The sequence below is a fragment of the Nannospalax galili genome, unplaced genomic scaffold, assembly GCF_000622305.1.
Source record: "Nannospalax galili isolate Female #2095 unplaced genomic scaffold, S.galili_v1.0 scaffold619, whole genome shotgun sequence".
Lineage (NCBI taxonomy): Eukaryota > Metazoa > Chordata > Mammalia > Rodentia > Spalacidae > Nannospalax > Nannospalax galili.
The window spans coordinates 1,420,137-1,447,050 of NW_008344186.1; the positions used below are offsets into that span (position 1 = coordinate 1,420,137).

At 44.5% G+C, this 26,914-nt stretch overlaps 1 protein-coding gene across 1 annotated transcript in view; it reads right to left on the minus strand.

Annotated features, from left to right (window-relative positions):
• Positions 1-5,590: 5,590 nt before the first annotated feature.
• Lss (lanosterol synthase) overlaps positions 5,591-26,914 on the minus strand; it is a 30,798-nt gene continuing 9,474 nt past the window's right edge. The window contains exons 11-22 of the mRNA XM_008840463.3: positions 26,259-26,286; positions 24,498-24,554; positions 23,965-24,036; positions 23,025-23,075; positions 22,392-22,541; positions 21,662-21,758; positions 20,891-20,996; positions 9,566-9,631; positions 8,669-8,749; positions 7,533-7,703; positions 6,989-7,067; positions 5,591-6,368 (exon numbers count right to left, since the gene is read on the minus strand). Coding sequence (XP_008838685.1) covers positions 6,237-6,368; positions 6,989-7,067; positions 7,533-7,703; positions 8,669-8,749; positions 9,566-9,631; positions 20,891-20,996; positions 21,662-21,758; positions 22,392-22,541; positions 23,025-23,075; positions 23,965-24,036; positions 24,498-24,554; positions 26,259-26,286 — 1,090 coding nt within the window. The 3' untranslated portion in view covers positions 5,591-6,236. The remainder of the gene's footprint in view (positions 6,369-6,988; positions 7,068-7,532; positions 7,704-8,668; positions 8,750-9,565; positions 9,632-20,890; positions 20,997-21,661; positions 21,759-22,391; positions 22,542-23,024; positions 23,076-23,964; positions 24,037-24,497; positions 24,555-26,258; positions 26,287-26,914) is intronic.

Genomic DNA, 26,914 nt, shown 5'->3' on the forward strand with positions numbered 1-26,914 from the left:
AAAATAATAAAATATATATATAAAAAAAAAAACACTGACCAAAAGCAACTTGGGAATGAGTTTATATGGCTTAGTTCTAGGATATGGTCCATCACTGAGAGAGGTCAAGGCAGGAACTTGAAGGCAGGCTTGCTGTTCCATGTAACATTACCTCCAACCAAGGAACTCACTTCATAACCAAAGAAGTGCTACAGGAACAATGGAGGATATTGCTGGCTGGCTGGCAGGCTTATGCTTGGCTAGCTTTCTTACACAGTTCAGGACCACCTACTTAGTGAATGGTGCCACCCACAGTGGCCTTCCTACATCAATTAACAACCAAGACAATCCCCCAATCCAGACTTGTCCACAGGCCAATCTGAACGAGTAAATTCCTCTACTGAGATTCTCTTCCCATAATTCTAGGTTGTGTCTAGTTGACAGTCAAAGCTAACTGGGACATGAATTGTTTTGGTTTTTTTTTTTGGTCTTTTTGAGACAGGGTCTCCCTGTAGCCCCAGCTGTCCTGGAACTCACTACGTAGACTAGGCTGTCCTTGAATTCACAGAGATCCGCCTGCCTCTGCCTCCCAACTGCTGCGATTAAAGGCGTACACCACCATGCCTGACTATGAATTTTGTTTTTTATCAGTTGCCGAGACAAGTATTGAAATCCTCACTATGATGTGCTTGTCTAATTCTCACTCCAGTTGTGAGGATTTTACTTCATGTATCTTGAAGCTGTTATTAGGTATACTATTCAGGGTACTATGTTCTTGATAAACTAACCCTCTTGTTTCTATTATTCCTTCTTTGGTAGTAACATATTTTGTTTTTGTGAGACAATCCTGCTGTCATCCAAGCTGCATTCAAATTATCTTCCCGACTCAGCTCTTGAGTAGTTACCAGTTTAAACTTTTTCTTTTTTTTTTTTTTTTTGGCCAGGGTCTCACTATGTAATCCTGACAGATCTAGAACTCTGGCCTCAAACTCACAGAGATCCACCTGTCTCCACCTCCTATGTGCCAGGATCTTTTAAAGGTATTCACCACTTTACTAACTTTTACATCTTGTCTTTATAAGTTTTCTTAGGAGCAACATATACATGGGCTGTGCTTTTCTAGCCAATGTGACGATGTTGGCTTTTAGTTGGAGCACTTGGAACTTTATTCAACTGAGCATGGTAGCCCATGCTTCTTAGCACTCACCATGATGAGGCAGAATGTAAATTCAATGGCAGCATGGAATACACAATGAAACCTTATCTCAAAATCATCAATTGGACTGCTCTTCACCAGTCAGAAGCTCAGTGCCCAACGGGCCACAGTCTTAACTTGGAATCATGTTACGCACTACAGTCAAACGTAAAGTGAAAATGCATGTGCAAAAATAAACACAAAGCAAAACCTGCTACTATAGAGGGGGGAAAATTAAATGGTTGGCTTTAAATCTATCTCGTCACTGGCTTTTTATTTCCCTTGTCTGTTCTTTCCCCACCCGCTCTTGGATTTTACTTCTTTTATTCATCTATTGGCTATCCCTCTTTACTTTTTTAAAGGGTTCACTGTAGGGTTTACATTAGCCATCGTTTACTCATCATGGTCTACTTTTAAATAATACACCAATTTGTCATGTGATGCTTCACTCACACTACATACTTGCTTCCAATTATCCCTCCATTCCTTTTCTTATAGCCGACACATCTTTTTATGTGTTCATACATCTAAAAAAAAAACATTGTTTTTAAAAGTCAGTTATGTTTTTAAGATTCTTTTTTTCAGTAAAGCCTCTTATACTTGCCACAATACCAGGCATTTTTGGTATTCTTTACTTGTTGGTGAGGATGTCTCCACTTTGTATCTTTCCCTTCAACATGACTGAACATTTCTGTAAGGGAACCCACTGAAGAGCTCTTTCAATATTCGTTGATAAAGTCTGTTTTGCCTTCTTTTTTGTTTCCTCTAAAAATGAAATTTTTCAGTTGACCGCTTTTCTCCTCCTTTCAATGTATTACCTTGCAGCTGAACCTTTCTTTGCTCACTTGAATATGGTGTCCAAGCTTCCTCATGGAAGGATGGCACTAGAAGATGCCTGAGATCCATGTCTTTTCTGCTTGATTTGAGACTTTGCTCATCATTGGCTGTCACCAATTTCATGAAGCGCCTTGAAACTGGTTTGTTAGTGTATTTATTTACTTTGCTACATTCACCAGCCTCATGGATCTATGGACTTACATATTTCATCAAATTTAGAAGATGTTTGGACATGATTTAAATGTTTTTCTAGGGGCTAAAGAGATGGCTCAGTGGTTAAGAGTGCATACTGCTCTTGCAGAGGACTTGAATTCGATTCCTAGCACCCACATGGGGTGGCTCACAACTGCAGGTTACTCCATCTCACAAGGGATCTGCTAAAAACTAAGTCTTAAATGTTTTTCTTCTCCTTCCTTGTGTCTGGGATTCCAAATACATGTGTTCTAGAACACTCAATGTTATCTAACAAGTCACTGAGGTTTTCTTCCCCCAAGCCTTCTGACCACCTGCACTCCTCTCTTTAAGGGGTCAAGGACCTTGTTGTGCTTCTCCCTAAGAATCAGAGGGACACACACTGGAGCAGACCTCAGGCTTGCTGGGTCTTAAGGGGCCTGGTTGTAGGACAAATGTCCAAGGTTGCTCAAAAGCATGCTGTCCTCCTCAGATCATGAACCTCTGACATCCTCTAGGTATCACTACCCCCGCAAGGGAAAACTGGAAACCACAGTTTCATTAAACAAGAAGTTATCCCTATAGTCCCATCTGCCAAAGTAAAAAGAAGTCTCAAGCCAACACCAGAAATCTCCAGGGAAAATGACAGCCAGGAAAGTCACACATTATTGAGGAAAAAAGGTCAAGCACTGGTGTAAGTTGCCTGATAAAGTCACTCAAGTCTCCAGAGATGTGTCTTTGGTCTTGGTGAGAGGTACTGTGAAGAACCTTAGGGAATCTGAGGATGGCCTCCTTCCTTAGTCAGTGAGAACGTATTCCTAAACTATAGCAAGTTTCCTCTTCAGCTGCTGCCTAGGTCACCTCCTTTCCAGATATTTGGCACATATTACATGTGTTGACCTCCATCTCATCTAAATTCCATGCCCATATTTCTGTCTATATGTTCTAACCTTAATTCCTTTTTTGAAACAAATTGAAGTATAAATAATTTATAACGTGCCGGGTGTGGTAGCGCACACCTTTAATCCTAGCACTTGGGAGGCAAAGGCAGGTGGATCTCTGTGAGTTCAAGGCCAGCCTGGTCTACATAGCGAGTTCCAGGACAGCTGGGGCTACAGGGAGACCCTGTCTCAAAAAGACAAAAAAAAAAAAAAAAATTATAACGCAGATGTAGAGATGAAAATAAATCAAGCTGATTGATTATATATATGACCATATAGTAGCAACTGCTGAAAAATTAGAGAATGAGAAAACAGATTATGGCACAGATTTATAAAAAAGAAAACATCTGTCTAAATGAAACTTAACATAGCAATGAGCTATATTTCAGAAGGGAAAAAATACTGTCACAGGTAAGTTTCTAAAGTCAGCATTTCAGGAGGGCATGGCAGCACATGCCTGTGATCCTGGCACGAGGTCTAAGTTTGAGGTCACTCTGGAGTACATACTGAGTACCAGGTCATCCAGGGCTAGAGTAAAATTGTTTCAAAAGGGGGGGAAAAAAAGTCAAGCATTTCCTACTAAAGAATCCCTCAAATTATCTGAAGTTTACATCCTAGTGAACAAAGACCTAATATGGCTCCACAGGAAAATTTGTCCCTAACAACCAAAAACAATTTAATTTCAAGAATCTGTAAGGACTCTCTTCAGACAGAGGTCTTAAGAGACCTGGTTGTTTGTGAGTGCTTGTCCCTGTCTCTCTGCACAGCCTGGAGACAATCACTGAACTAGGAATGGTACCTCACGCTGAAAACTCTGTAGCATAATTGGTCCCCAGGACAAAATGATAAAACAAGCATGTCACACTTCTGAGATTGACATTATCCTGGTCTACATAGCAAGTTCCAGGCCAGCTATGGCTACAGAAAGACTCTGAATCCAAAAATAAAACAAACAAAAAACAATAAAAAACCTCTATAGCGTAACTTTGTCCCCAGAATAAAACAAAACAAATAGCATGGTTCCACCTACAGGGATCAAATGTGTTTTTTGTTTATCCTTTTTGGAGACAGGGATTCCCTGTAGCCTCAGCTGGCCTGGAACTCAAAGAAATTCACCTGCCTCTGCCACAACAGTGCTGGGATTCAAGGCGTGTACCACTATGCCTGGCTCAAATGTCTGTTTATTCAGGGAGCTGGTTATATCTGTGGCTGTATTTCATACACTGGTCCAGGCAGACTAGGTGTTCCCAGGGACTGCTGCTGCTGCTGCTGCAAGCAGATCTAGTGATTCACCACCTGTTCTGCTGCTGGCAGAGGCTGAGGGATCAGGGCAGTGAATAGCACAGGTTATGGTCTAAGACAGAAGAGCCCCAGGGGTGATAGCACATGACAGGGGCTAGGGAGGGTGCTGGGCAGGAGGCAGATGGCACAAAACCTCAGGGACCCTGTGCAATGGCAAAAGGCAGCCCTAGAGTGTCCTGGTAAGGAGAAAGGGATCAGGAAGTGTGGTTTTGTCTCCCATTGGCTCCAAGTATTTGGACATTTGTCCCCAGTTGGTGGCGCTGTTTTGAGAGGTTTTAGGAGATGCAGCCTTGCTAGATGAAGCGCATCACTGGGGACAGGCTTTAGTTCTTAAGCCTTACCAAATTTCCAGTCTTGCTGTTTCCTGTGCCTGCTTAAAAATGTGAGTGCTCAGTTTTCTGCTTTGGACAACTCTACTGTCATGCCTCCCCCACCATTATGGACTCCCTCTGGAACCTTAAGCCAAACTCTTCCTTCTATAAGTTGCTATGGTCATGGTGTCTTATCATAAAAACAGAAAAGTAATAGAGTGGTACCAGGTGTAGCTCTCTAGAGCTTGTCAAAGACGATGGGCCAGGAAGAGGCTGGGGCAGCCACCAGTCCAGGGAGCAGCAGACCAAGAAGTTATCTATCTGGGCTCTGACCACCATGGCTGAGAAGAGAGGATGTAACCTCAGGAAGTCTCATATTTCCTATCCTGAGCTTTGCCTATATGCAGGCCAGACCACACAAAGTTTGAAGCCAGAAGGAATTCAGTTTACCCCAAGAAGTATCACCTTGGAAATTTTGCCCTCACTTGAACTCATAGCACAGATGACATGAGAGCTGAAAAATGGCCTTTTGGGTGCCCTGGGCATTTTTCTAGGTCCCACGGGTGCCATGACTGCCTGGCTGGCTCAATGGGTCTAAGTCGTGAGTGGGATGTGGTCAGCTGTCCCTGCTACAGTGGTGTCCCATAGTAGTAACCACAACTGACAACTATTCTACCCTTGTTATCTATACTTGGCTTCCCATGTGTGCTTCTGTCTCAACAGGATGACTGCAAAGTCTGGAGACCAGGATGCTGGCATACCACAAATGTATGTAGTGCACTATGTGTGAGCTTACAATCTAAGGACAGAATTGGATGTTACACCTGGTTCCTTACCACACAGCCTCAGGATGCTCCAGGATGAAATGTCTGTTTATTAAGGGAGCTGATCACTTAAGCAACTTTTAGTGACATTTTCAGTGTGAAATGAGTCTGCATTTCCTTTCTGGAAAGCTTCTATTTCATACAGTGATCTGGTCATGACTGGGAGTTTCTGGGGACTGCAGCCATTGCTCAGGGCACAATGACCAAAGGCCCTATCTTCCTCCCCAATGAGCTGTTCTCTTCACATGCCAGCATCATAGGGGCCATACCTCCCTCAGTCCAGCATGAGAAGTCTGGTTCGGGGCCCACTCCACAATAGCACAGGACAGGAAGTGAAGTGGCCAACTGCGCCCCTTGCTAGGACAGTTATTGGTTATAAAAACCCTCTAGCCTTACTCCCTCAAAGACCTACTCAGGAGTTGCAGAGTGCACTGTGCCTCTTCAGATGCCAGGATTCATTTCCCTTCCTCACCCAAGCTAGTCTCAGAACTAAACCTATGACAAATGTCTAAAGCCACCAAACCTGACCCTGTCCCGAGCCTCATGTCTACAGAAATAGAGAACAAAGGCTGGAGCAGGGATAAAGGGGCTTCCACCACCTAGTCAAAACTCTCAGGTCTCACCAAGACCTGTGTGATACTGATGCCCACCAGCTGCAGCACAGATAGGCATGCTTTCAAGGGTGGCCAGCAAGGGTCCTCTCAGGGTACAGGTTAGAGAAGCGGCCCAGGGCCCAGATGGGAAAGATGTTCCTATAGCTCGTGTAGCTGATGGCACAGGTTTTGTTGAAGACCCCGGAGTTGTTCTCCTGAAAAGACACAGAGAAATGACCATAAAGACCCCAGCAGGCAGCTAAGGAACCTGTCCCTGAATGAGGGTCTTGACTACTGAGGTTTGCTCCAGGGAAAGTCTGCCTAGAGAGAGTTGATGAACCAAGAGCAAAGGAAGCACAAGCAGGCACCAATCCTGCTTAACTCTGCCCCAACTCAGAGTCTATAGCTTGAAGCAAACCTTCCCCTGGGTCTCCAGCCCTCATAGCCCTAGCTCCTGCTGGGCTCTTCCAAGGAGAAGTGTCTAATCCCCATAACCACAGCAACAGGTTTAGAGACTCATCTGCACATCTTATCAGTGAAGGTCCACACACTTCAAGTATAATGGTAAAGCCAAGATTCTGTAGGCACTTCAACCTCCAGTCCTTCCCCCAGCTAGAGTTTCCTTCACAAATAGCAAAATGTGTTCAACACTTTACGATGCAGCAATACACACTAGATCTGTCACCAGCACAAGCCTCTGGTTGGCACAGTGTACATATCCCAGACTCCCAAAACACCCTATGAGGAACAATAATGGCACAGGAAGGTGTGTGAAAACTGATGTGTAAGCTGGAAGTCAGTGCTAGGACTACTACCCCCTTAGCCCCTCACACACCTGAGGCCAGTCACCATTGGGGAGCTGCTTCTCAAGCAGACACCTGACTCCTCTTTCCTGAGCAGTGATGTCTGGATGCCTGAGGGACGAAAAAGACAGGCTTAAATACACCTAACATGTGGCATAAACACCTACCATCATGGAGCCAAGCAGAAGAACAAAAAACCCCAGACACCCATACTGATGATGGGTAAATCTAAACAACCAGAGCACCAGAGACTCCTGCTGTGATCTTCCCAAGAACCCTCAGAAGTAGAGCATGTGCAAAATGGGGGATGAATAGGTGATGTCACTGATGGGTGGTCTATCTGTAAGAGGCAAGTCTTTCTTCAGGGCCCCACTCAGCCAGACAGGCTGCCAGCCAGCCTAGGGATAGGACATGTGGTTCCTGAAGCTGCCTCCAATCCAGAGTGACAGCCAAATAAAAGCTCAGCCCTATGGCTCCTTTACCTCTTCCCCACATCTGTACACAGTCTAGGCTACCTGCTCACAGTTGAGTATCCCTGGGATGTATGGCCCAAGGATGGGATCCTAGTGCCCTTACCTGACAGCCATTAAGCCCATCAGGGCCCAGCATGTATTATGGACCTGGGACCTAGCACTCTGCACATAACGCCGTTGCTCACAGGACTCAAAGTCTTCTCCCCAGCCTCCATCTTCCATCTGCTGGGACAGCAGGAAGTTGCAGGCCTGAAATACTTCTGTACAAGCAGCCCTGTGGAGACCATGAGACTTTAGACACCATTCCTTGGGAAGGTCTAGGCCCTCCAGGCTACCTTAGTGTCATAGGGAGAAGCCTGAAAAGGTGAAGTGGAGACAGGGTATACAAGCCTCCCAGAGCTCCTGGGCACAAAGGAAAATGTTCTGCAGCTGCATACACCCTTGTCTATCTGTGCAGACTGAGTAACTGGGTACATGGTGGCATAACTGGGTGGCATTTGGCTAAAATAATATCCATGCCCACCAAACCCACTGAATTCCAGAAGCACTGGATGAGGCAGCCAGAAACGGCATGAATCAAGATCTCTTTTCCTGAGTTTCTAGACCTTAGTCCTCTCTGACTCAGGATGAGGGTCAGAGATTTGGAAGACTATGAGGTGACCCCTAGGCCAAGGCTTACGAACCCAGGAAAATGTCCTTGAAAGTCACATTTTATAGAATAACGATCTTATCCAACTTTTAAAAAATGTTAAAAATTGAGTATCAAAGCAAAAACCCACCACGGCAGAGCATTATTGTCTAGTTTTATTGCAAACTAAACACAAGCTAGAGTCACTTGGGAAGAAGGAACCTGAATTGAAGAATTTTCTCCATCAGACTAGTAATATGGCCACACCTGTGAGAGACAGTTTTGGCTGGTATGGAAATGCTCAAGCTTACTGTGGGGGACACCATCCCTAAGGAGATAGCCTGGGCTGTATAAGAAAAGCTAGCTGAGCAGGAGGCAGAAAACAACCCAGTAAGCAGTGTTCCTCCATGGTTCTGTTTCAGTTCCTTCTGGAATTCCTACCCTGACTTCCCTCAATGATGGACTGTGACCTGGAGATGTAAGCCAAATAAATCCTTTCCTCCCCAAGTTGCTTTTGGTCAGAGCTGTTTCATCACAACAACAGAAAAGCCAACTAGGACAATTACCATAACAAAGCCCTCATTTGCCAGCACCTTGGCAGCTACACTCACCCATCTTGGTAGGTATATCCCATGCAGGCAAAAGCTTCCAGGCCAAACCAGGTGCCATAGGTAAAACAAACTCCCCAGGAGCTAGAGAGAGACAGAGGAGAATGTCAGCCTCGTCTTCCTTCCAAGTGAGAGTACGGGTACTCTGCCCAGGTACTGGGACAACCTCACAGTGGGCAGAACTGGAGTGGGCATTGTGGTACATGCCTATAGTTACAGCACTAACTATAAGACAGGAGGATTGCTAATTCAAGGCCTGCCTGGGATACAAAGCAAGATCCTGTCTCATAAAGCCAAAGACTGGCTGGGGTGGTGATACAGGTCTTCAATCCCAGCACTCAGGAGGCAGAGGCAGGCAGATTTCTATGAGATTGAGGCCAGCCTAGTCTACATAGTGAGTTTCAGGCTGGTTGTGGCTAGAGAGAGACCCTGTCTCAAAAAGACCCAAAAGAACCCCACCAAAACCAAAGACTGAGTAAGAGACAGAGAAGAGGTGGGGAAAAAAAGGGAAGGAAGGAAGAGAGGGAGGTAGGGAGACAGGGACTTCGGTTGTAATAGAAGTGCTCACATATATCCCAGCCAATGCTTAAAGTGGTACTGTCTACTTAGCTCAGCTACTGCCTCCTCCAGTCAGATACAAACGAACTGATAACACACAGCAGGGAGAAAGATAATCAAACTTAGACCACAGAATTTTTCCAATACAAAACACAACTGCTCCCCACAACACAAGCTCTCAGCTTAAGGAAAAGTTAAATATCAGCCAAAGAACATGATCCATCAGGAAGTCGCAGCAACTGAGCCTCCCAGGAAGATGGCTACAAGGTCAGACCCAAACCTCATGCACATGTTACCACCTGCCATCAATCCCTCAGCAGGTGGGCTCAGGAGCTTGCTCACCCCTCCCAGGAGCCATCAGCCCTCTGCTTCCTTCGGCAGAACTCCAGGCCTTGCTTGAGGGTCTCCCTGCAACACAAGTAGTTAAGTCAATGAACACTGCAGGCAAAATCACAATTCCTTCCCCAATTCTATCCACATCATGGTATTGGAAGAGTGAGAATGGTCTCCCCTAGAAATAGGTCAAAATAAATGTTCAAATAGGAAAAGAAAAGCAGCAGCTGTAAGACACAGAGGGGAAAACAGATTGTCAAAGTTCCAAAAGTTCCACTTTAAGATTTTAAACCCCAGTCAGACTGGCTAAGATCAAGAGAACAAATGATACCAAACATTGGAGAGGATGTGGGGAAAGGGGAACGCTCATCTATTGCTGGTGGAAGTGCAAACTTGTACAATCCCTATGGAAAGCAGTGTGGAGAGCTCTTAAAAAACTACAAATGAACCTACCATTTGACCCAATTATGCCACTCCTTGGCATATACCCAAAGAACTCATCCTATTGCAGAGACACTTGTACATCCATGTTTGTTGCTGCTCTTTTCACGATAGCTAATAGATGGAAACAACCTAAATGTCCCTCAACTGAGGAGTGGATAATGAAAATGTGGTTAATTTATACAATGGAGTTCTACTCAGTAGTAAAGAAAGATGAAATCATGAAATTTGCAGGTAAATGGATGGAACTAGAAACTGTTTTACTAAGTGAAGTAACAGACTCAGAAAAACAAACATGTTCTCCCTCATATGTGGATCCTAGCCCCAAATCCTTACAAGTAAGTACGTATCCAGACATAAGTGCAGAAACCTGGATAATGAAAAGGAACCAGGGAGGTAAAGGAAAAGAAAGAACCTAAAAGAGAAGAATGTAGGAAACAGATGTTAATAAAGGAGAAATGGATAAAAATGGGGTTATTTTAATGGGAGGGGTGAGAGAGGGTTATACAAGGAACCTTGGGGTTAAAGGGAAAGAAGGAGCTCAAGAGAGGAGAGACCATAGTAGAAGGGTATTATTAAGGGAGAAATGGGGAAACCACAGTGGAAGTGTTAGACAATGAGAAAGATAAATAATGCCTAGCTAGTTTAAAAAAAAAAGAAAAACAGAAGGAACCATATTAGTCCAACAACTACTGGCAAATTATACATAAAACTAGCTCAAGGAACATAATATATGTCTAGACAAGATTTATCAGAGAACATCTGGTTTTTGCCCAAGTTTTATCTACGCAGCACATGGTAATTAAAAGTACCAGACTGGTGGAACTAACCTTCTTGGACGTTTAAAAGCCATTCTTTGAGGCCTATACTAATCTGGTCAGAGGGACTTAAAGGACAGTTTTTTGCTCCTTGCCCTCCAAGGTCAAGTAAGTTCCAGAGGACTATGGAGCAACTCTCAAAATGTCCTGTGAGTCACCTGTCCTCTTGATCAAGGAGGCCGTGGAGACCCCACCAGATGGACTTGAACCAGTGTCCAGTCTAAAAAGAGGAGGGTCAACATAGAGGAAACATTTCCTGATTGCTTCCAAGTGAAGCCAGCCACGGTCAAGCAGGACCTTTGACTTATTTTCACATAGATGGAACTGGTAAAAGAAAGGAGCCAGGGACTCCTCTGAAGCCCATGTGACCTCTGAGGAACAGATCCTCAAACAACCTTAAGAGTAAAAATAAATTGGTTAATCTGGGCCAACTGTATGGTCTTAAGTACCCAAAAGGAAAGTAAAACCAAAGATTAAAGTGATCAGTATAATTCTCTAAGAGTCCATGTATATAGCTAAAGGCTACATAACAAGAAACAAGGCCAGACAGGCGATACCTTCCTTTGAGTTGTTGGCCAGAGTGGCCCAAGAGACTCCCAGACAGTAAGCCAGCATAGAAATGGGAAAATAAACAGCAGGCCCCAATCTTATCTAAAGGAATGTTAGCAACTGATTGCTGCTAGATGAGGACGAGCTGATCTTCCTAAAACAAGGAACTCTAGATAGGCTGACTAGATTCAGCGGATGGACTAGCACCGGGTAACGGCTGGGGGCACTGATAACACAGTGGACAGTAACAGGGATGACAGAGTATATAGGTTCCAGTTGGGAGGACTATGGGAGGATGCCATTTGGGATGCGGGATTGTTTATAAACAATCTAATAAAGATGAATAAGATTGTTTAGGATATTCTTATGAAATACACACAAAAAAAATCTATAAACAAAAAATAATATTAAAAAAAAAAGCCATGGGACTATCTTATAGCTTATAAAGAATCAAATCTGGGGTTGGAACGATGACTCAGTGGTTAAAAGTATGTGCTACTCTTGCAGAAGACCTAGGTTTGGTTCCTAGCACCCACATGGTAGCTAACAACCATCCCAATACCCTCTTTGTCTCAGTTATTGCATGCATTTGGTGCACTTACATGCAGACAAAACACTCATACATGCAAAATAAAAATAAAGAAAAATGATTTTTTTAAAGAAAAAAAAAAGAGAAACAAAAAAGGAGAACAGACTTCAGCAATGAGGTCCATGTTGGAAGTAGCTCCAAAAAGGATCAAAGCCACTGACAATAATAACATCAATGGCCTGGGTCTGAGCAAATCATATACAAGAATTACGTTAAAACAAAAACAAAAAAAACCCAGAGAGAAAATTACTGATTCAGAGGATCAAGACTATCCACCTACTTCTGAAGAACAACTAGCACACTGCAAGAGTGGCCTGGCCTCTGGTTCCCATGCCCAAGTCACCCTGCAGAGTGCCTATCCCAACCCATGGAGATGTTGAATAATAAATGTATACTGTCATGGCATGGTGGCACACAGCTTTAATCCCAGCCCTCAAGAGACAGAGGCAGGTGGATCCATGTGAATTCAAGGTCAGCCTTGTCTACACAATGAGTTCCAGGCCAGTTGGACCTACAGAGAAACCCTGTCTCATAAAGACCGGGAAAAAAAAAAGTACACTATCAAACACTGCTAGAAAGTGTGTAGCAGTACTGTCACTTAGCTACAAGTAACCAACATAAAAAGTGAAAGTTCAGTAAATATGAGCAATAAAGAATGACAAATTCATACAGTAAAAAAAGAAAATAAAACCTTGAAAACTTTGTGTAATACACTTGAAAACTCAGACAAGACATACAAGTTACTAAGAAACTTATCAAAACTGCCTCAAGAAACAGAGTGTCTAAGTAGTCCTGAAACTATGAGTCAAAAAAAAAAGTGGATCTCTGTGAGCTCAGGATCAACCTGGACTACATAGTGAGTTCCAGACCACCTGGGGCTATAAGGAGACCCCCGTCTCAAAAAGATAAAAAAGAAAAAAAAAAGTGAGATAGTTCAGCAAGCAAAGCTTACAGTCAATCCTCACAACTTGAGTTCTGAGTTCAGTCCCTGGAATGCACATGGTGGAAGGAGAGAACTGGCTCCCATAAACTGTCCTCTGATCTACACACACACCATGTCATGTGTGTATCCACATACATATACACACAAAAATAAGTACAATTTTAAAAAATTTATTTTAAAGGGGTTGGTGAGATAGCTCAGCAGTTAAGAGCACTGGCTGCTTTTGCAGCGGACCCAGGTTCAATTCCCAGCACCCACATGGCAGCTAAAAACCATCCGTAACTCCAGTTCCAGGGGATCTGATGCCCTCTTCTGACCTCTGAGGGCATTACATGACATGGGGTACACTTACATAATACATGCGGGCAATACACTCATACACATAAAATAAAAACTAAAATAGTTTTAAAAGTAAACATACCAGAAGAAAAATACTTAGGAATCTCAGAAGCAAATTCTACAAAACAATATTAGAAGCAAATTCTAGTTCATTGCAAGAAATGGGTGTGACTTGACAAGTAGGTTTTAGGCTCTTGTGAACTGAATACAATAGAGATGGGTCCAATACTAACTTAGGATTGCAAAATAGGTTTCATATGAAAAAAATATCTTAATAAAGCCTTATGAGGTGAAACATGCCTATAATCCCAGCACTTTTATTTAGACAGAGGCAGAAGGAGTCTCAAGTTCAAGGCCAGTTCGGGTTACATAGCAAGACCATCTCAAAAAAACAAATAAACAAGGTCAGGTGTGATGGTGCAAGCCTATAACCCCAGTATTTGGGAGGTAGAGGGAGGAGGACCAAGAGTTCAAGGCCAGTCTAAGACACATTAACTATGTGTCAAACAAAAAAGGAAAAGAAAAAGAAAAAATTTTAACAAGCTTCCTTTATGTTTTAAACAGTCTTCTAAAAGAAATAGATACATAACTAACTCAATAAAGGCAGAAAAATAATCATTTATAAACTAAGGAAGAAATACCTTTGCAGATTAGGAAGAGAAAACAATTTCAATAACCTAAAAAGCGATAACCACCCCAAACCTCCACCAAGTAGCATTCTTTTTTTGAAACAGGGTCTCCCTGTAGCCGTAGCTGGCCTAGAACTTGCTACATAGACCAGGCTGGCCTCGATCTCACAGAGATTCACCTGCTCTGCCTCTTAAACTCTGAGATTAAAAACAAGTACCACCATGCCTGGCCCAAAGTAACATTCCTTAATAAAGAAACAGTGAAAGTTTTACCTTTTAAAACATGTTAACAATGGGGGGCTAGAGAGATGGCTCAGTGGTTAGGAGCACTGCCTGCTCTTGCAGAGGACCTGGTTTCGATTCCCAGCACCCACATGGCAGCTACGAACCGTCCTTAACTCCAGTTCCAGGGGAATCTGAAGCCCTCTTCTGACCTCCGCGGCACTGCACAACATGAGTGCACTCATAGACATGGAGGCAATACACTCCTACACATAAAAATAATAAATAAAATTTAAAAAAAAAACACATGCTAACAATGGAATCACTACTACTTCTAAGCTGAATGCTTGAGGTCTCTCTCAGTCAGGCAGTCAAACAAGAAAGGCAAAACTACAGGCCTTATATAGCTAAATGGACTATTTAAGGAAAATGAGGTTTTTTCCTCTTTTTAAAAAAATATTTTATTATTTTTTTAGCAAAGTATAGGGTAGGAGTTTATTTATAGAAGAATAGGTGCCCCACATTTGGAAAATAAGAATTTTAATCCTTGTTTTCTCCCTTTGTCTCTGTCAGCAAATTTCAGCTGACAAGTTTATGGTTGGAGTGATAACAGGTAGCTAGACCCACCTGCCTTGTGTTCTGATGAAACTTCCTCAATTCTGTTTGTCTCAGATGGAGACTTCTGCAATGATTTTCAGACAGAAGACTTTTTTAAAATTTGTTTTCTTTCTAAATTTAAAATAATTTGCTTAATTTTGAGACTATACATAAGCTTCCTTCTCATTGTAATTCACTGCCTAAGGTATAAAAGATATGTGCTACTTCCCTTTGAGGGCCCAGAACTTTGAGACAAGAGTCTCTCTGGGCCAAACTGCAGCCTAGATAAAATACCTGCTTTCTGTACACGACACCTGCCTGATCTTTCCTGCAACAGGACTAAGGACTAAGCATAAAAACATGCCACTTGCAAGTTAATATGACTGCCTACAAAGAAAATCCAAAAGTCCATAAAACATTAGAATAAGCTCCTATATGTGGAACTGTAAGTGGTGAGTAGTGGTTTCCTCTGATGTTTTGAGAGTAGGTGAAACATTGCCTCCTGCAGAGATCATTAAGTTCAGGAAGTAAACAACTGAATAGCTTCAGGAAGTCCCTGAAATTGATCAGGTTTGCTAGGCCCCTCTGTCATAAGACTACTGGGAGACACTCAGAGAAGTCAAGCTGCCTGGAAGAGGCATGGACCAACTGAGGTACCTGGAAAGGATACTCTCCAACCTGTTGAGCTGCCTACAGGCTGGGCAGTATGTTGGGGTGGGCTTCTGGAGATGCAATGGTCTTTGAGTCAGTTCTATACTCCTGTAAGTAATCCTAATAAAACTCACTGGATCACCAAGTTGGACATTAGTAGTATCCTTATTTTGGTGTGTTGTTGCTTCCCTATCTGGGGTGAGCAGACATTTGTTCACATCTCCCCACGAATAGTACTATATACATAAACTTATTGGGTCACTAAACTAGACTTAGATGGCATTTCTTTGGTATGTCATCAGTGGTAAACAAACATTTGTTCATATCTGCCTAGGAAAAGTTACACAACACAACTGGCACCTAAACAGGGACCAACAGCATCAAAGAATATTTGGGAAGGAATAGGTTACATGGTCCCTGCAATGGATACTGAGACATACAATGAAGTCTGATCCATATGAGAATGGAACATCGAAAGGGGCAACTGTGGTTATCTTCCCCCATGTGATATGGGAGGGTATGCTTCCTTCCTATAATAACATGCTCCCTACAATGGGAAATAGGACATGAAACCAAAAACCAAGCCATGTGAGAATGGATCATCCTTGAGGAGAGTCTCAGGGTAGCCATTTTCTTTACTTGGTATTGAGTAGCTTGTGTCCACAAAAATATGAGGAGGCCCCCCAAACGGTAACAAATCAGAGAATACATTACAATCCCCCTTTTTTTTTTGAACACACATAGGACAGAATCATAAGCAGGCTATGGCGACTATTAAATGGCCTTTACTGTAAGCAATAAGACATACAACTGAACCTAGGTGTGTACCCAGAAGGAACATGCCCATGTAAGAAAGAAATTACAAGAAAGACATGTGGACACCATCCTCTACATAAGCCTTTGATTTAGCTTTGGAGGGTAAGATGGAGGTATTGGCTTGCTGTTTCATGGAGGTAAATGGAATCAGTCTGAATGCTCTAAAAACAAAAAAATAAATAGCTATCCATCCTTGCTTGAGACAGACTACACAGTGTGAGAATAAAGCCTGACAGACTAGCTTATATGAACCATTAGGCACACTTGGTTATCATCAGCTGAGATCCCCATAAATATCAGGGACTAAAAGGTAATAGAGGAGGGACAGAAATTACTGAAGGACATAAGCATGAGAGAAGTGATGTTTGATACCCAACTCACCAGGCCTAATAGAACTGTGTTCACAAGAGAACTAAAAAGAGAGGTTGATTCAGCAGGGACCCTTGGGACTAATGTGAGACTTAAATGGCTTTACTGAGGCCCATGACAGTATATAATCTTTGTGAGGTAGGAAAAGCTCTGGCAGATCTAATCTAAATGAATTTAATCTACATCTAAATCAGGTTTATAAAATAAACAAGAGGGGCTCAACAAAAGCAAAGCTGACAAAGGGATCAGTCCAAGTCACTCAAAGGCAAATATGACAAGATTTGTGTCAAGCCAGAATTTCTAGGGAAAAAAAAGCTAGGGATCTGGGGAAATGGCTCAGTCAATAAAGCACTTGCTTTGTAAGCATAAGGATGTGAGTTCAATGCCCAGTATCCACATAAAAAAGGCATGTGATAGTGCATGCCTGTAATCCCAGTGATGGGAGAGTGGAAACAGGAGGCTATCTGGTCAGTCTAGCTGAATCTCTGAACTCCATCCAGGTTCAGTGAGAGACCATATCTCAAAAAGTAATGTGGACAGCAATTGAGGAAGATACACCACACTGACCTCTGCCCTAGACACACACACACAAACACACACACGAACATGTGCACACACACAAAACAACATAAAAATGCTATACTTCTGGAATACTTTAAAGCCTGAATGCTAGCTCAGACAAGACGTAAATGATAAACAATACAAAATTTAAAAAAAGATTACGCTTTGGCTGGAGAGACTGTTCAGTTAGTAAAGTACTTGCCTAAAGGCAAGAAAACCTGAGTTTACACCCCTAGAACCTATGTAAAAAGCCGGACTCGGTGACGTTTATAATCCCAGTAATGTGAGGTGGAAGTGGGGACAAGGACCTCTGGAAGTTCACTGACTAGCCAGCCTAACATACACGCTGAAGTTCCAAACCAGTGACAGACCCTGTCTTAAACAAAAGGTGAAGGCACCCGAGAACTGACACTAAAGATTGTCCTTGGACCTCCACACACATTATGCACACATACACTACCACAAATGTGTACACCAATACAAGCACACATACAAAAAGCTTATCCTAGGGGTGGAGAATTATTCTCCCAGAACATACACTATACATTTCTGCCCTGAAAGGAAGTATAGTAGGGGTAGACATTGCTAGCATAGCCTAGAGCCCTTTCAGCAGCCAAGTATGGCTGACAGAAAAGGAACAGAGTACTGGTCCAGAGTCTGTCAGAACTGGGGATCCAACTCCAAGAGCAGTCTTGAATGAAGCTCTTGGGCCTCAGCCAGGCTAAGCCATGCAAGTCAGCCCTACAGAGACTATCAAGGATGAAGAGATGCACAGCTGCCCCATAGCAACAACAGTACTCCAGGCTGAGGCGGCTAGACGGTTCATGGAAGATGACAGTAGATTATGGACAACTAAAGGGAATAATGTCTCCCAACCATGCTGCTATCCTCAATGCTTTCTTGACAAAACTATTGATACAGTGAGATATTTTTGTGCTGTATTGGACCTTACCGACATTTTTTTTTAGTAGCCTCTTAGCCATCTAAACCAACTGACATTTACTTAAAATGAATAATGGTGGGCCTTCTGAGATCCTGCCTATCCACTATAAAAAAAAAATCTCCTTATATAATGCTAACACTTTAGTGTCTTAGAGATTTGAAAACACATTAAAATAAAAAGAAACAAAACAAAACAAAAAAACTGTAAAGACAGAGTAAAGGAATTTTTTTTTTTTTTTTTTTTTTTTTTAAAAAAAAAAAAAAAAAAAAAAAAAAAAAGAGGACGATAAATCTTTCACTGTGATATATCAAAATAAGGCCTGGAACTCACTATGTTGACCAGGCTGGCCTCGAACTCACAGAGATCCACCTGCCTCTGCCTCCCAAGTGCTGGGATTAAAGGAGTGCGCCACCACACCCAGCTTTAGAGTTAAGGAATTTAAACAAAATACCCCACGTAAATGGGACCGGGCATTCCAGAAGCTATTAGGTTGCTGAATGAAAATCTCAATGCAAGCCAGGCATGGTGGTGCACGCCTTTAATCCCAGCACTTGAGAGGCAGAGGCAGGTGGATCTCTGTCAGTTTGGGCCCAGCCTGCTCTACACAGTATTAAGTTCCAGGACAGCTGGGGCTACTGGGAGACCCTGTCTCAAAAACGACCAAATTTTTTTTCAGTGCTAGTTGTTGCCCAGGGAAGCCTGAGGCCCCACAAACCATAAGGCTACTGCTACTACTATTGGTTGCATACCAAAACTTGATGTTAAGTCTCTACTACTAAAGACACCACAGGCTTTGGCTGAACGATATGAAGAAATCGGGCTGAGACTAAACTGGAAGGAAACTCTTTCCCTGCTAGCTGGCTTTTGTTAATACTAGAAGATAGCCTGCAAGCTATTGGGGGAGAGTGATCACCAAAAGTCCTGCTCAGCTATGGACCCTGCTTGCTACAATACAAGCATATTGGCCAAGATGGTCCTACTGCTACAAATAGTGACACAACTGCAATGGATGCAATCAAATGCTTTCTGATTGGATTTCAGGCCCACTCCAAGGAAGAAACTCACATTTGGTACTGTAAGCCAAGGCAAAAAGCCCATGGCTGGGGAAACCATAGGCCCCAATGGGGAGGCTATTGCTATTCTTTTATTTATTTTTAAATATTTTATTATTTTTATTTATGTGTATGAGTGTATTGCCTGCATGTATGTGAGTGCACCCATGTCGTGCATTACTGCGGAGGTCAGAAGAGGGCTTCGGATTCCCCTGGAACTGGAGTTAAGGATGGTTCATAGCTGCCATGTGGGTGCTGGGAATTGAACCCGGGTCCTCTGCAAGAGCAGTCAGCGCTCTTAACCACTGAGCCATCTCTCCAGCCCCTATTGCTATTCTTTTATAAATAGGTGTGATATGCCTACCAAAATGCCTTCTAAACATTTGAGTTTATTCCAATACATTACTACTGCTGTCAGCCTTAGTCAGTCATGAGAGGAAGCTTTTTGGGGTTTTTGGTTTTGTTTTGGAAGACAGGATCTCCCTGTAGCCCCAGCTGGCCTGTTATGTAAACCAGGTTGGCCTCAATCACAGCTATCCACCTGCCTCTGCCTCCCAAGTATTGTAATTAGGGGTGTCTACCACCATGCCCAGCTGGAAGGAAGCTTTTATAATGGGAGGTATATCATAAAGACTCATAACCAGTCAAAATCCTGAGACAAAGTAACTGTTGCTATGACACACTGGCCCAATACTCAATCATAGATGGAGAAAAATAAACATCTATACCAACCTGCCCAAGACTCAAGTAACATCACAAAAGCAGGGACACCAAAAGAATGTAAGAAGCAGAGGAAGGGGCTGGAGAGATGGCTCACTGGTAAAGAGCACTGGCTGTTCTTGCAGAGGACCCAGGTTCACCCACATGGCAGCTAAAAACCATCTATAACTTCAGTTCCAGGAGCTCTGATGCCCTCTTCTGACCTCTGTATACATATCAAGCATGTGGTACACTTAACACACATGCAGGCAAAACACACATACACGTTGAAAAAAAAAAAAAAAAAAAGAATCAGAGGGAAAAATGGAGTATTGTGTTAGTAGTTCCTCTAAATCAAAATAGTCCCAAGCTCACATGTACCAGAGTACAAGAGGTCAGCCAGCATGTGTCTACACTGGGATTCTACACGGGTAGGTTCAAAGTAAGTATTAGTAACTCATGATTTAGAGTGCAGGATGGCAGGAGTGTGATCTCTTCATGGGGGATGAGAGAGGTGGATGTAAATCAGGTGATGGCCATGTCCCCATATGACAATTCCAAGCTTTTCTGACCATTTGCTGCCTGTCAATATACTTGGACACCAATGGCGAAGCTACTTATGTTGTCCATTTAAAAACATGTTCAAGGTGGGGCGGCGGCCCCCACCCCAGCACAGGTGCACTTGGGCTCCGGTGGGGTCGGCCAGCCCCGTACCTCACCTCCATGGCCTCCCCTTCTCCCCACTTAAAAAAAAACATGCTCAAGAATATCCAATATGAAAAATAACTCATTGAAGCTGGGCTTGCTGTGCACGCCTTTAATCTCAGCACTTGGGAGGCAGAGGCAGGCGGATCTCTGTGAGTTCGAGGCCAGCCTGCTCTACCATAAGAGTTCCAGGCCAGCTGGAGCTACAGGGAGACCTTGTCTCAAAAAGACCAAAAAAAAAAAAAAAAAAAAAAAACCAAAAAATAACCCATTGCAACTGCTCCCATGTTTACTCTAGCCACTCTCTCCAGTTGCCCTGCTGCGGAAACCAAAGCCTGTATTAGCTACGTTGTAGCCCTGTTCAGTGACAGTGGCTACATGGCAAGAAATCCTGGGTCTCACCTTCCTTACCTGATCTCAGCTGCCCTATGATCTGGGCAGTGTTCATGGAAATGCCTCAGCGCCTGCATCACAGCTGAGGTGCACTCTACGTATGAGTAGTCAATCATGATATCTCCTAGAAAGGGAAAGAAGGACAGAAGTCTCAGTCCTAGGTAGCCCTGGCCCTACAATTCAGACCAGAATGCGGTGAGCAAGAGTGTTACAGTGTGCAGAACCTGAACTCAGATGCTACCTGAGACCAAGCCAGGATCCATGGTCACAATGGGTAGACTGAAGCCTGCACACCTATGCTACATGCTACACAGGGTGAGACTGGATGGTGCCAAGACATACACGAGTCAGCTGGACTATACCCCCTAAAAACATGTTTGACCGGTCAAGGAATAAAATTAATCAGACACTAAGAAGGAAGGGTACAGCAGGTGCCAGAGTCAGTGCAGAAAGAACCTGCCCTGACAGACCAGAACCTTACTGGCAATGTGCAGCCATGGCCCAGCAGCCCTTGACACAAGCCCTTACAGATGCTGGGACTCACGGAGCATACTCAGGGTATATAGAGGCCTCCACACAGCACAAGGTCCTGTGAATAAGCAGGAGCTGGCCCATTCTAAGGCAAAAAGAGTACAAACGCAACCCAAGTTTCCCATTGTCTAAGACTGAATTACAGCTGTTCATCAACAATACAAACTCCACCACTCTGAGGCTCATGAATGGCTCTACATGGACCTGCCAACATGTAAGGCTTAACCTATAGACCATGCTGCTAGCCAACACACTTACCGAAGACCTCTGACGGATTCAGCAGCTCCAGCAAGTGCCCTCCACGCTTAGTCTCATAGGTGGCAAACCCTCCATCGGAATTCTGCATGCTCAACAACTGAAACAAGAGAGGAAACCCTGAGAACTAAGCACACAGGTTATAGCGAAGCTTTCCAGAGGTTCCACAGGCTGATGACCAATAGAACAGTAATAAGGGATGTGAAGCCAGTTTTCATGTTGAGCCCTTGGGTGCCCAATACAGCTGCTGTAGCCACAGCAGTCAGGGCTTTACACAACATCTGGAGTCACACTCTAATGCACATATATGTCACTGTCACTGCTAGACCAATGCAGATCTCCATGGTAAAATATACACTAGAACCAGATACACTACAAGGACTCTGCACAAAAATGAAAACAAGTTCTCAACCTCCCTTTGGCTATCCAGCAGAGACCACCAACTCTTCCAAATGAGACCTGCAGGAATCTCAGCACAGATGTGGGCAATGCCTTGAGCTGCCAAAGCCAAAAGAAGCCTCAGGGACCACACAGATTCACTGGAGCTTCCAGCTACTGGCCAGGCACCATCTCTTACAGCACAGAGCCCTGTGCACATAGCCAATCAAAGCACCAAGGGTCTAGCCCAGGGTTCATAGACTTCCAAACTCTGATGCTGTCTGAAGGTGGGCTCCTATAGCCTGGCCTTAGCAGAATCATAGAAGTGAAGGTACGCTTGGGGTGGGACACTCACCACAGCCACAGCATCACAGAGCCGCTCTTGGGGGATGTGCTCGGTGACAGAAGGACACTGCTTCTGCAAGAGCAGCACAGACTTCAAAGCCTCAGCTGTGCAATCAGCAACAATCCAACCACAGTCCAGCGTGCTAAAGGAGAAACCACCCTGCAGAGAAAAGAGTATAACCATCCAGAGCTACAGTGTCCCTCTGTTATAAAGCTGTAGAGATCAGGGCAGAGGCCCATCCACTGCACAGGGGTATAGAAGTTGGGTATATCTGAATGGATCTCAGCTTTGGCACAGGGGCTCCTCCTCTAGGACCTTTTCCCCACCCTGAATGTCTGAAGATCTCACCAAAGGAAGAATGTCCAGGACCTAAATAGCAGCACAGGTACCCTACAACCCACTACGAAAAGAGAGGGGCTATGTCAACATCTATTCAACAACCTGCACCAACAGCAGGCCCTTACAGCGTAAGCAGGTTAATGCTGGCTCTGAATTCTTTATACCCTGTCTTCACTTCACCTCAACATGGAACCCCCAACAAGAGGTGTCTACAGAGCAGGAAGCTTGAAAACCACAAAGAAAGCCCTCCTCAAAGGGAAAGACCAGCTGAGCTTAGGGCTTGAGTGGGTTGTCCATACATACCTTGCGCATCTGGCGGTAATACTTCTGATAGTCAGGAAGGTTGTCTGGAACCTGGATAGTAGCAAGGAGCACATGCAAAAGCAGAGACATATGTTGGCACCTGCAGCCCTGTGTTGCCATCTGGAAGCTGGTTATAGTCAGTACAGTAAGGGACTAATGGAACCTACAGCCTAGATAATAGGATCAGCCAGAGAGAGCTGAACAAACCACTCTCCTGCCTGGCATCATGGGCACACTACTCCTGAGATGCACCTATCAGCTCAACAAGATAGCAAACAGGCCTGTGTGTGCAGTGGGGTTCATTCTGTTTCCTAAGGCCTGATCACTCAGTGAATGTCACAGGCTACAGCTAGAAGCAGGCCTTGCTGTGGAAGACAGGCAATGCTAACTCACTTCCAACAGCCCTAAGCAGACATGGGAATCAGTCACCTGGAGGAGCCTGAAGAAGCTGCATCCTAGTGAAATCAAAGAGAGATGGGGGCATGAGGGCTCCAGGCAGGAGGATGCCAATGGGACCAAGACTGGAGGCATTCACTGCATCTGCAGCAGGGTGTGCAAGGCCAGCCTAAGAGAGTGGTGCATGATGGGGGCTATACGTGGGCATGGTAGGTGGGAATGCGAGACACTGATCTGTCAGGAAAGATGGTTACACTGGTGTCAAGTGATTCAACTGGTCTAAGACATCTCAAAGATGCTAGGGTGTGAACAGCCTGTGGAGCTTAGGGACAGAGCTCCTGACTATGCCACAGGCTGGCTTTGGACCGCTGGACATAGTTGTTCTAGCACAAAGAACAGAAACCACCAGTTGGTGACTGGCCACTGCAGCCCACGGACAAAGCTGCCCTGGGGTTTCTGGGTGCAAAGGAACTAGGTGGCAAGAGAAGAGAAAATCTAAGAAAGCCAGCTTGGGGAAGCAGAGAAGGAGGAGCAGAGGCCTCACCTGTGAAAGCCGTAGGAATTCATGAGCCTTCTGCAGACAGGATAAAAACTCAGGTCTGTGATGTGCACCTGCCTATAAGACAGTGGGATAGCTCAGTTGAGACAGTCCTCCAATATCTTGCCCCAACTCTTGCAAACTGACCAACTGGATGTAGGCCTTGGGCTGTCCAAAGACATCCTCAAAACTTCACCACTCTTATTCCCACTTCAGAGAAACACTCTCATTTCTCTCTAGCACAAGTAGCAGCTAATGTTCTAAGAAGAGCCTCAGGCCCTCCCCAGCTTAGGTACCACCATGCCTACTCACTCCTTCAGCTCATTTCCCAAAGCCTTAACTTGGTTTACATCCAAGTTACCAAGGTAAGACCAGCACTTCCACGGGATTATCATCAAGGGTTTGGGGACCAGGCTAATGGCCCCCAGGATAACCTTAAAGGACAGTAGTAAGCAGTACCATGTCTCTCGGGATGTATGTGTGGCCCATGCATACAGAAAGGTCAGGTAGGGGTTGCATGGAGAAACAGAGCCACATACCTCCAACAGTGCTTGGATGGCAAATGAGGTGTCCCAGATCTGTGATCCATTGGTGCCCTATAACAAACATCTCATTCAGATATTATATATAGCAATCCAATCCACTGCCTCCCAGGATGCAAGGATATAAAGAGACTTGGCCAGACAGTATACCATCCCAGATTCTGACCCCTGTGCACCTTTGTAGCTAACAAGGTCTGAAAGAATGCTGTCGCGCAGGCAGAAGTGGTTAACAGAGCCCCACCTGCCTTCACAGGCCTCAGCAGAATGACAACTCTCTCGGGATATTTCCAGGACTGTATGATCCCTTGAGGGCTCTTCCACCTCGTAACAGCAGCGAACTATCACGGAGCAACAAGAAACAACACCCTGCCTCCATTTCCAAGTATGCCTGAGGTAGCAGGGACTCAGTTGACACATTACTAGGGCCTTAATGGGCTGAAGAAGGCCCACCTCAAATCCTACCCTAGAAACCTGGTTCTCTGGACAACAGTCTCAGTGCAGGAAGTGGGTGGTCAAATCCACCAGTGAGTTTTGTTCAGGGACCTCTAAAACATCTGACAAAAACCCTAGGCCCCCAACCTTATAGGGAAATTACATACTATCAGCTCTCTCACAGATCCTAGGGACCCGAAAGATCCCAGCTAAACATCTCCAAAAAAGGAGCATATCCATTGTCCACCCATCAGCCAGAGCCCTGGAAGGACCTTGAAAGTTGCTGACCACACACTAGGTGCTGTCTCCAGCAAACCACTGCCTCCTTCCTTGAGCACCCACATATATCTGCCCACCACCACCTTTACCACTATACATTACAGAAAGGAACTCCTCATATAATTTCCAGCTATGGCCACACCCGTCTGACCTGGAGGGCTCCTCCTGTACTAGTGACTGTAGAGGCACAACACCCAGTGTTTTCCTAGGAGCTGAGGACACAGGTCCTTGTGACCTGCCAGGAGCCTCCAGGTGGCCTCACAAAGGAGAGGCCCATACCAGTCAGTGCTACTTTCCCATCACAGCAACAGGATGAGGTCTTCTGCAGAGTCTGAGCCAAGTCTGGATCTGTTGTGGTTTAGCCCACCCTGATCAAAGGCTACAAATGGACACATAAGAACATACCCAACCACAGAGAACAAAGTACCCCAGGAGGTACCAATGGTCCCACAGACCCACAGACATAGAGGGTGACTCAGCCTCTACTCATGTACTGCCAGAATTTTATTGGGGAAGTCACCTTTTCTTTCTTTTTTTATTCTGAGACAAGGTCTTGCCATGTGGCACAGGCTGGCCTCAAACTCACAATTCTCCTACCTCAACCAATCCAGTGCTGGGGTTTACAGGCATGTGCCATTATGCCTGTCACTTTTAAATCTTAATGAATCTAAAAGGATAAAAAATGGGTAGACTCTTCTAAGAAGAGCCTCAGGCCCTCCCCAGTCTAGGTACCACCATGCCTACTCATTCCTTAGGTTCATCTCCCAAAAGCCCTAACCCAGTTTGCATCCAAGTTGCCAAGGAAGACCACTGCTTCCACAGGATTATCACCAGAGGTTTGGGGGTTGTATTCCTTTGGTTCCAGCACTCAAGAGGCAGAGGCAGGCAGATCTCTGTGAGATCAAGGCCAGCCTGGTCTACATAGCAAGTTTCAGGGAAGCTGGGGTTACAGGGAGAGTCTGTCTCAAAAAAAAAAAAAAAAAAAAAAAAAAAGGAAGAGGAAGAGTACAGGTGGCTGCAAAGAAAGCCTGCAGCCTTAGCCCTTACCTGCATTTTCATGCCATCCAGGCCCAGCCTATGAGGATGAGAGAAGATGATGTCAGGGTCAAGGAGAAAGCTGGAATTCTAGCTACCTACTGGGAGTCATATACAGGAGAACATACAGATCTCCTCTGGAAGCATCCATACTCATCTCCTCCAAGCACTGATGCCAGTCTCCATGCTGTTCAAGAGTATAAGGCTTACACTCAGCAGGAGACAAGACAGCACCTTATTCAGGGGGCACTGGCTTGTGCCAGAAGTAGAAGCCTCTACAGCCAGGTCTACCTTGATGTCTTTATCATGCACCACACTGCCAGAGGAAGATAGCTTTTGAGTGCAGTGCTTCTTGCTGTGGTCTCTGTGATTACCCTCACACAGTCCAGGGCTAATAAGCCTCTTGTCCACAGGCTTTCCTCACACCAATCTGAGCCTGACCCCGGGTTTCCTAGCTCTGCCTTTTGGAATCACTCAAAAGTTCCTGCTAGGACCTTTGACTTATCTTCACATAGATGGAAGGAGCCAGGGGCTCCTCCCAAGCCCATGGGACCCCTGAGGAACAGATCCTCAAACGACCTCAAGAGTAAAAACAAATCAGTTTATCTGGTCCAATTGTATGTCCTTAAACACCCAAAAGGGAAGTATAACCAAAGATTAAAGGGGCC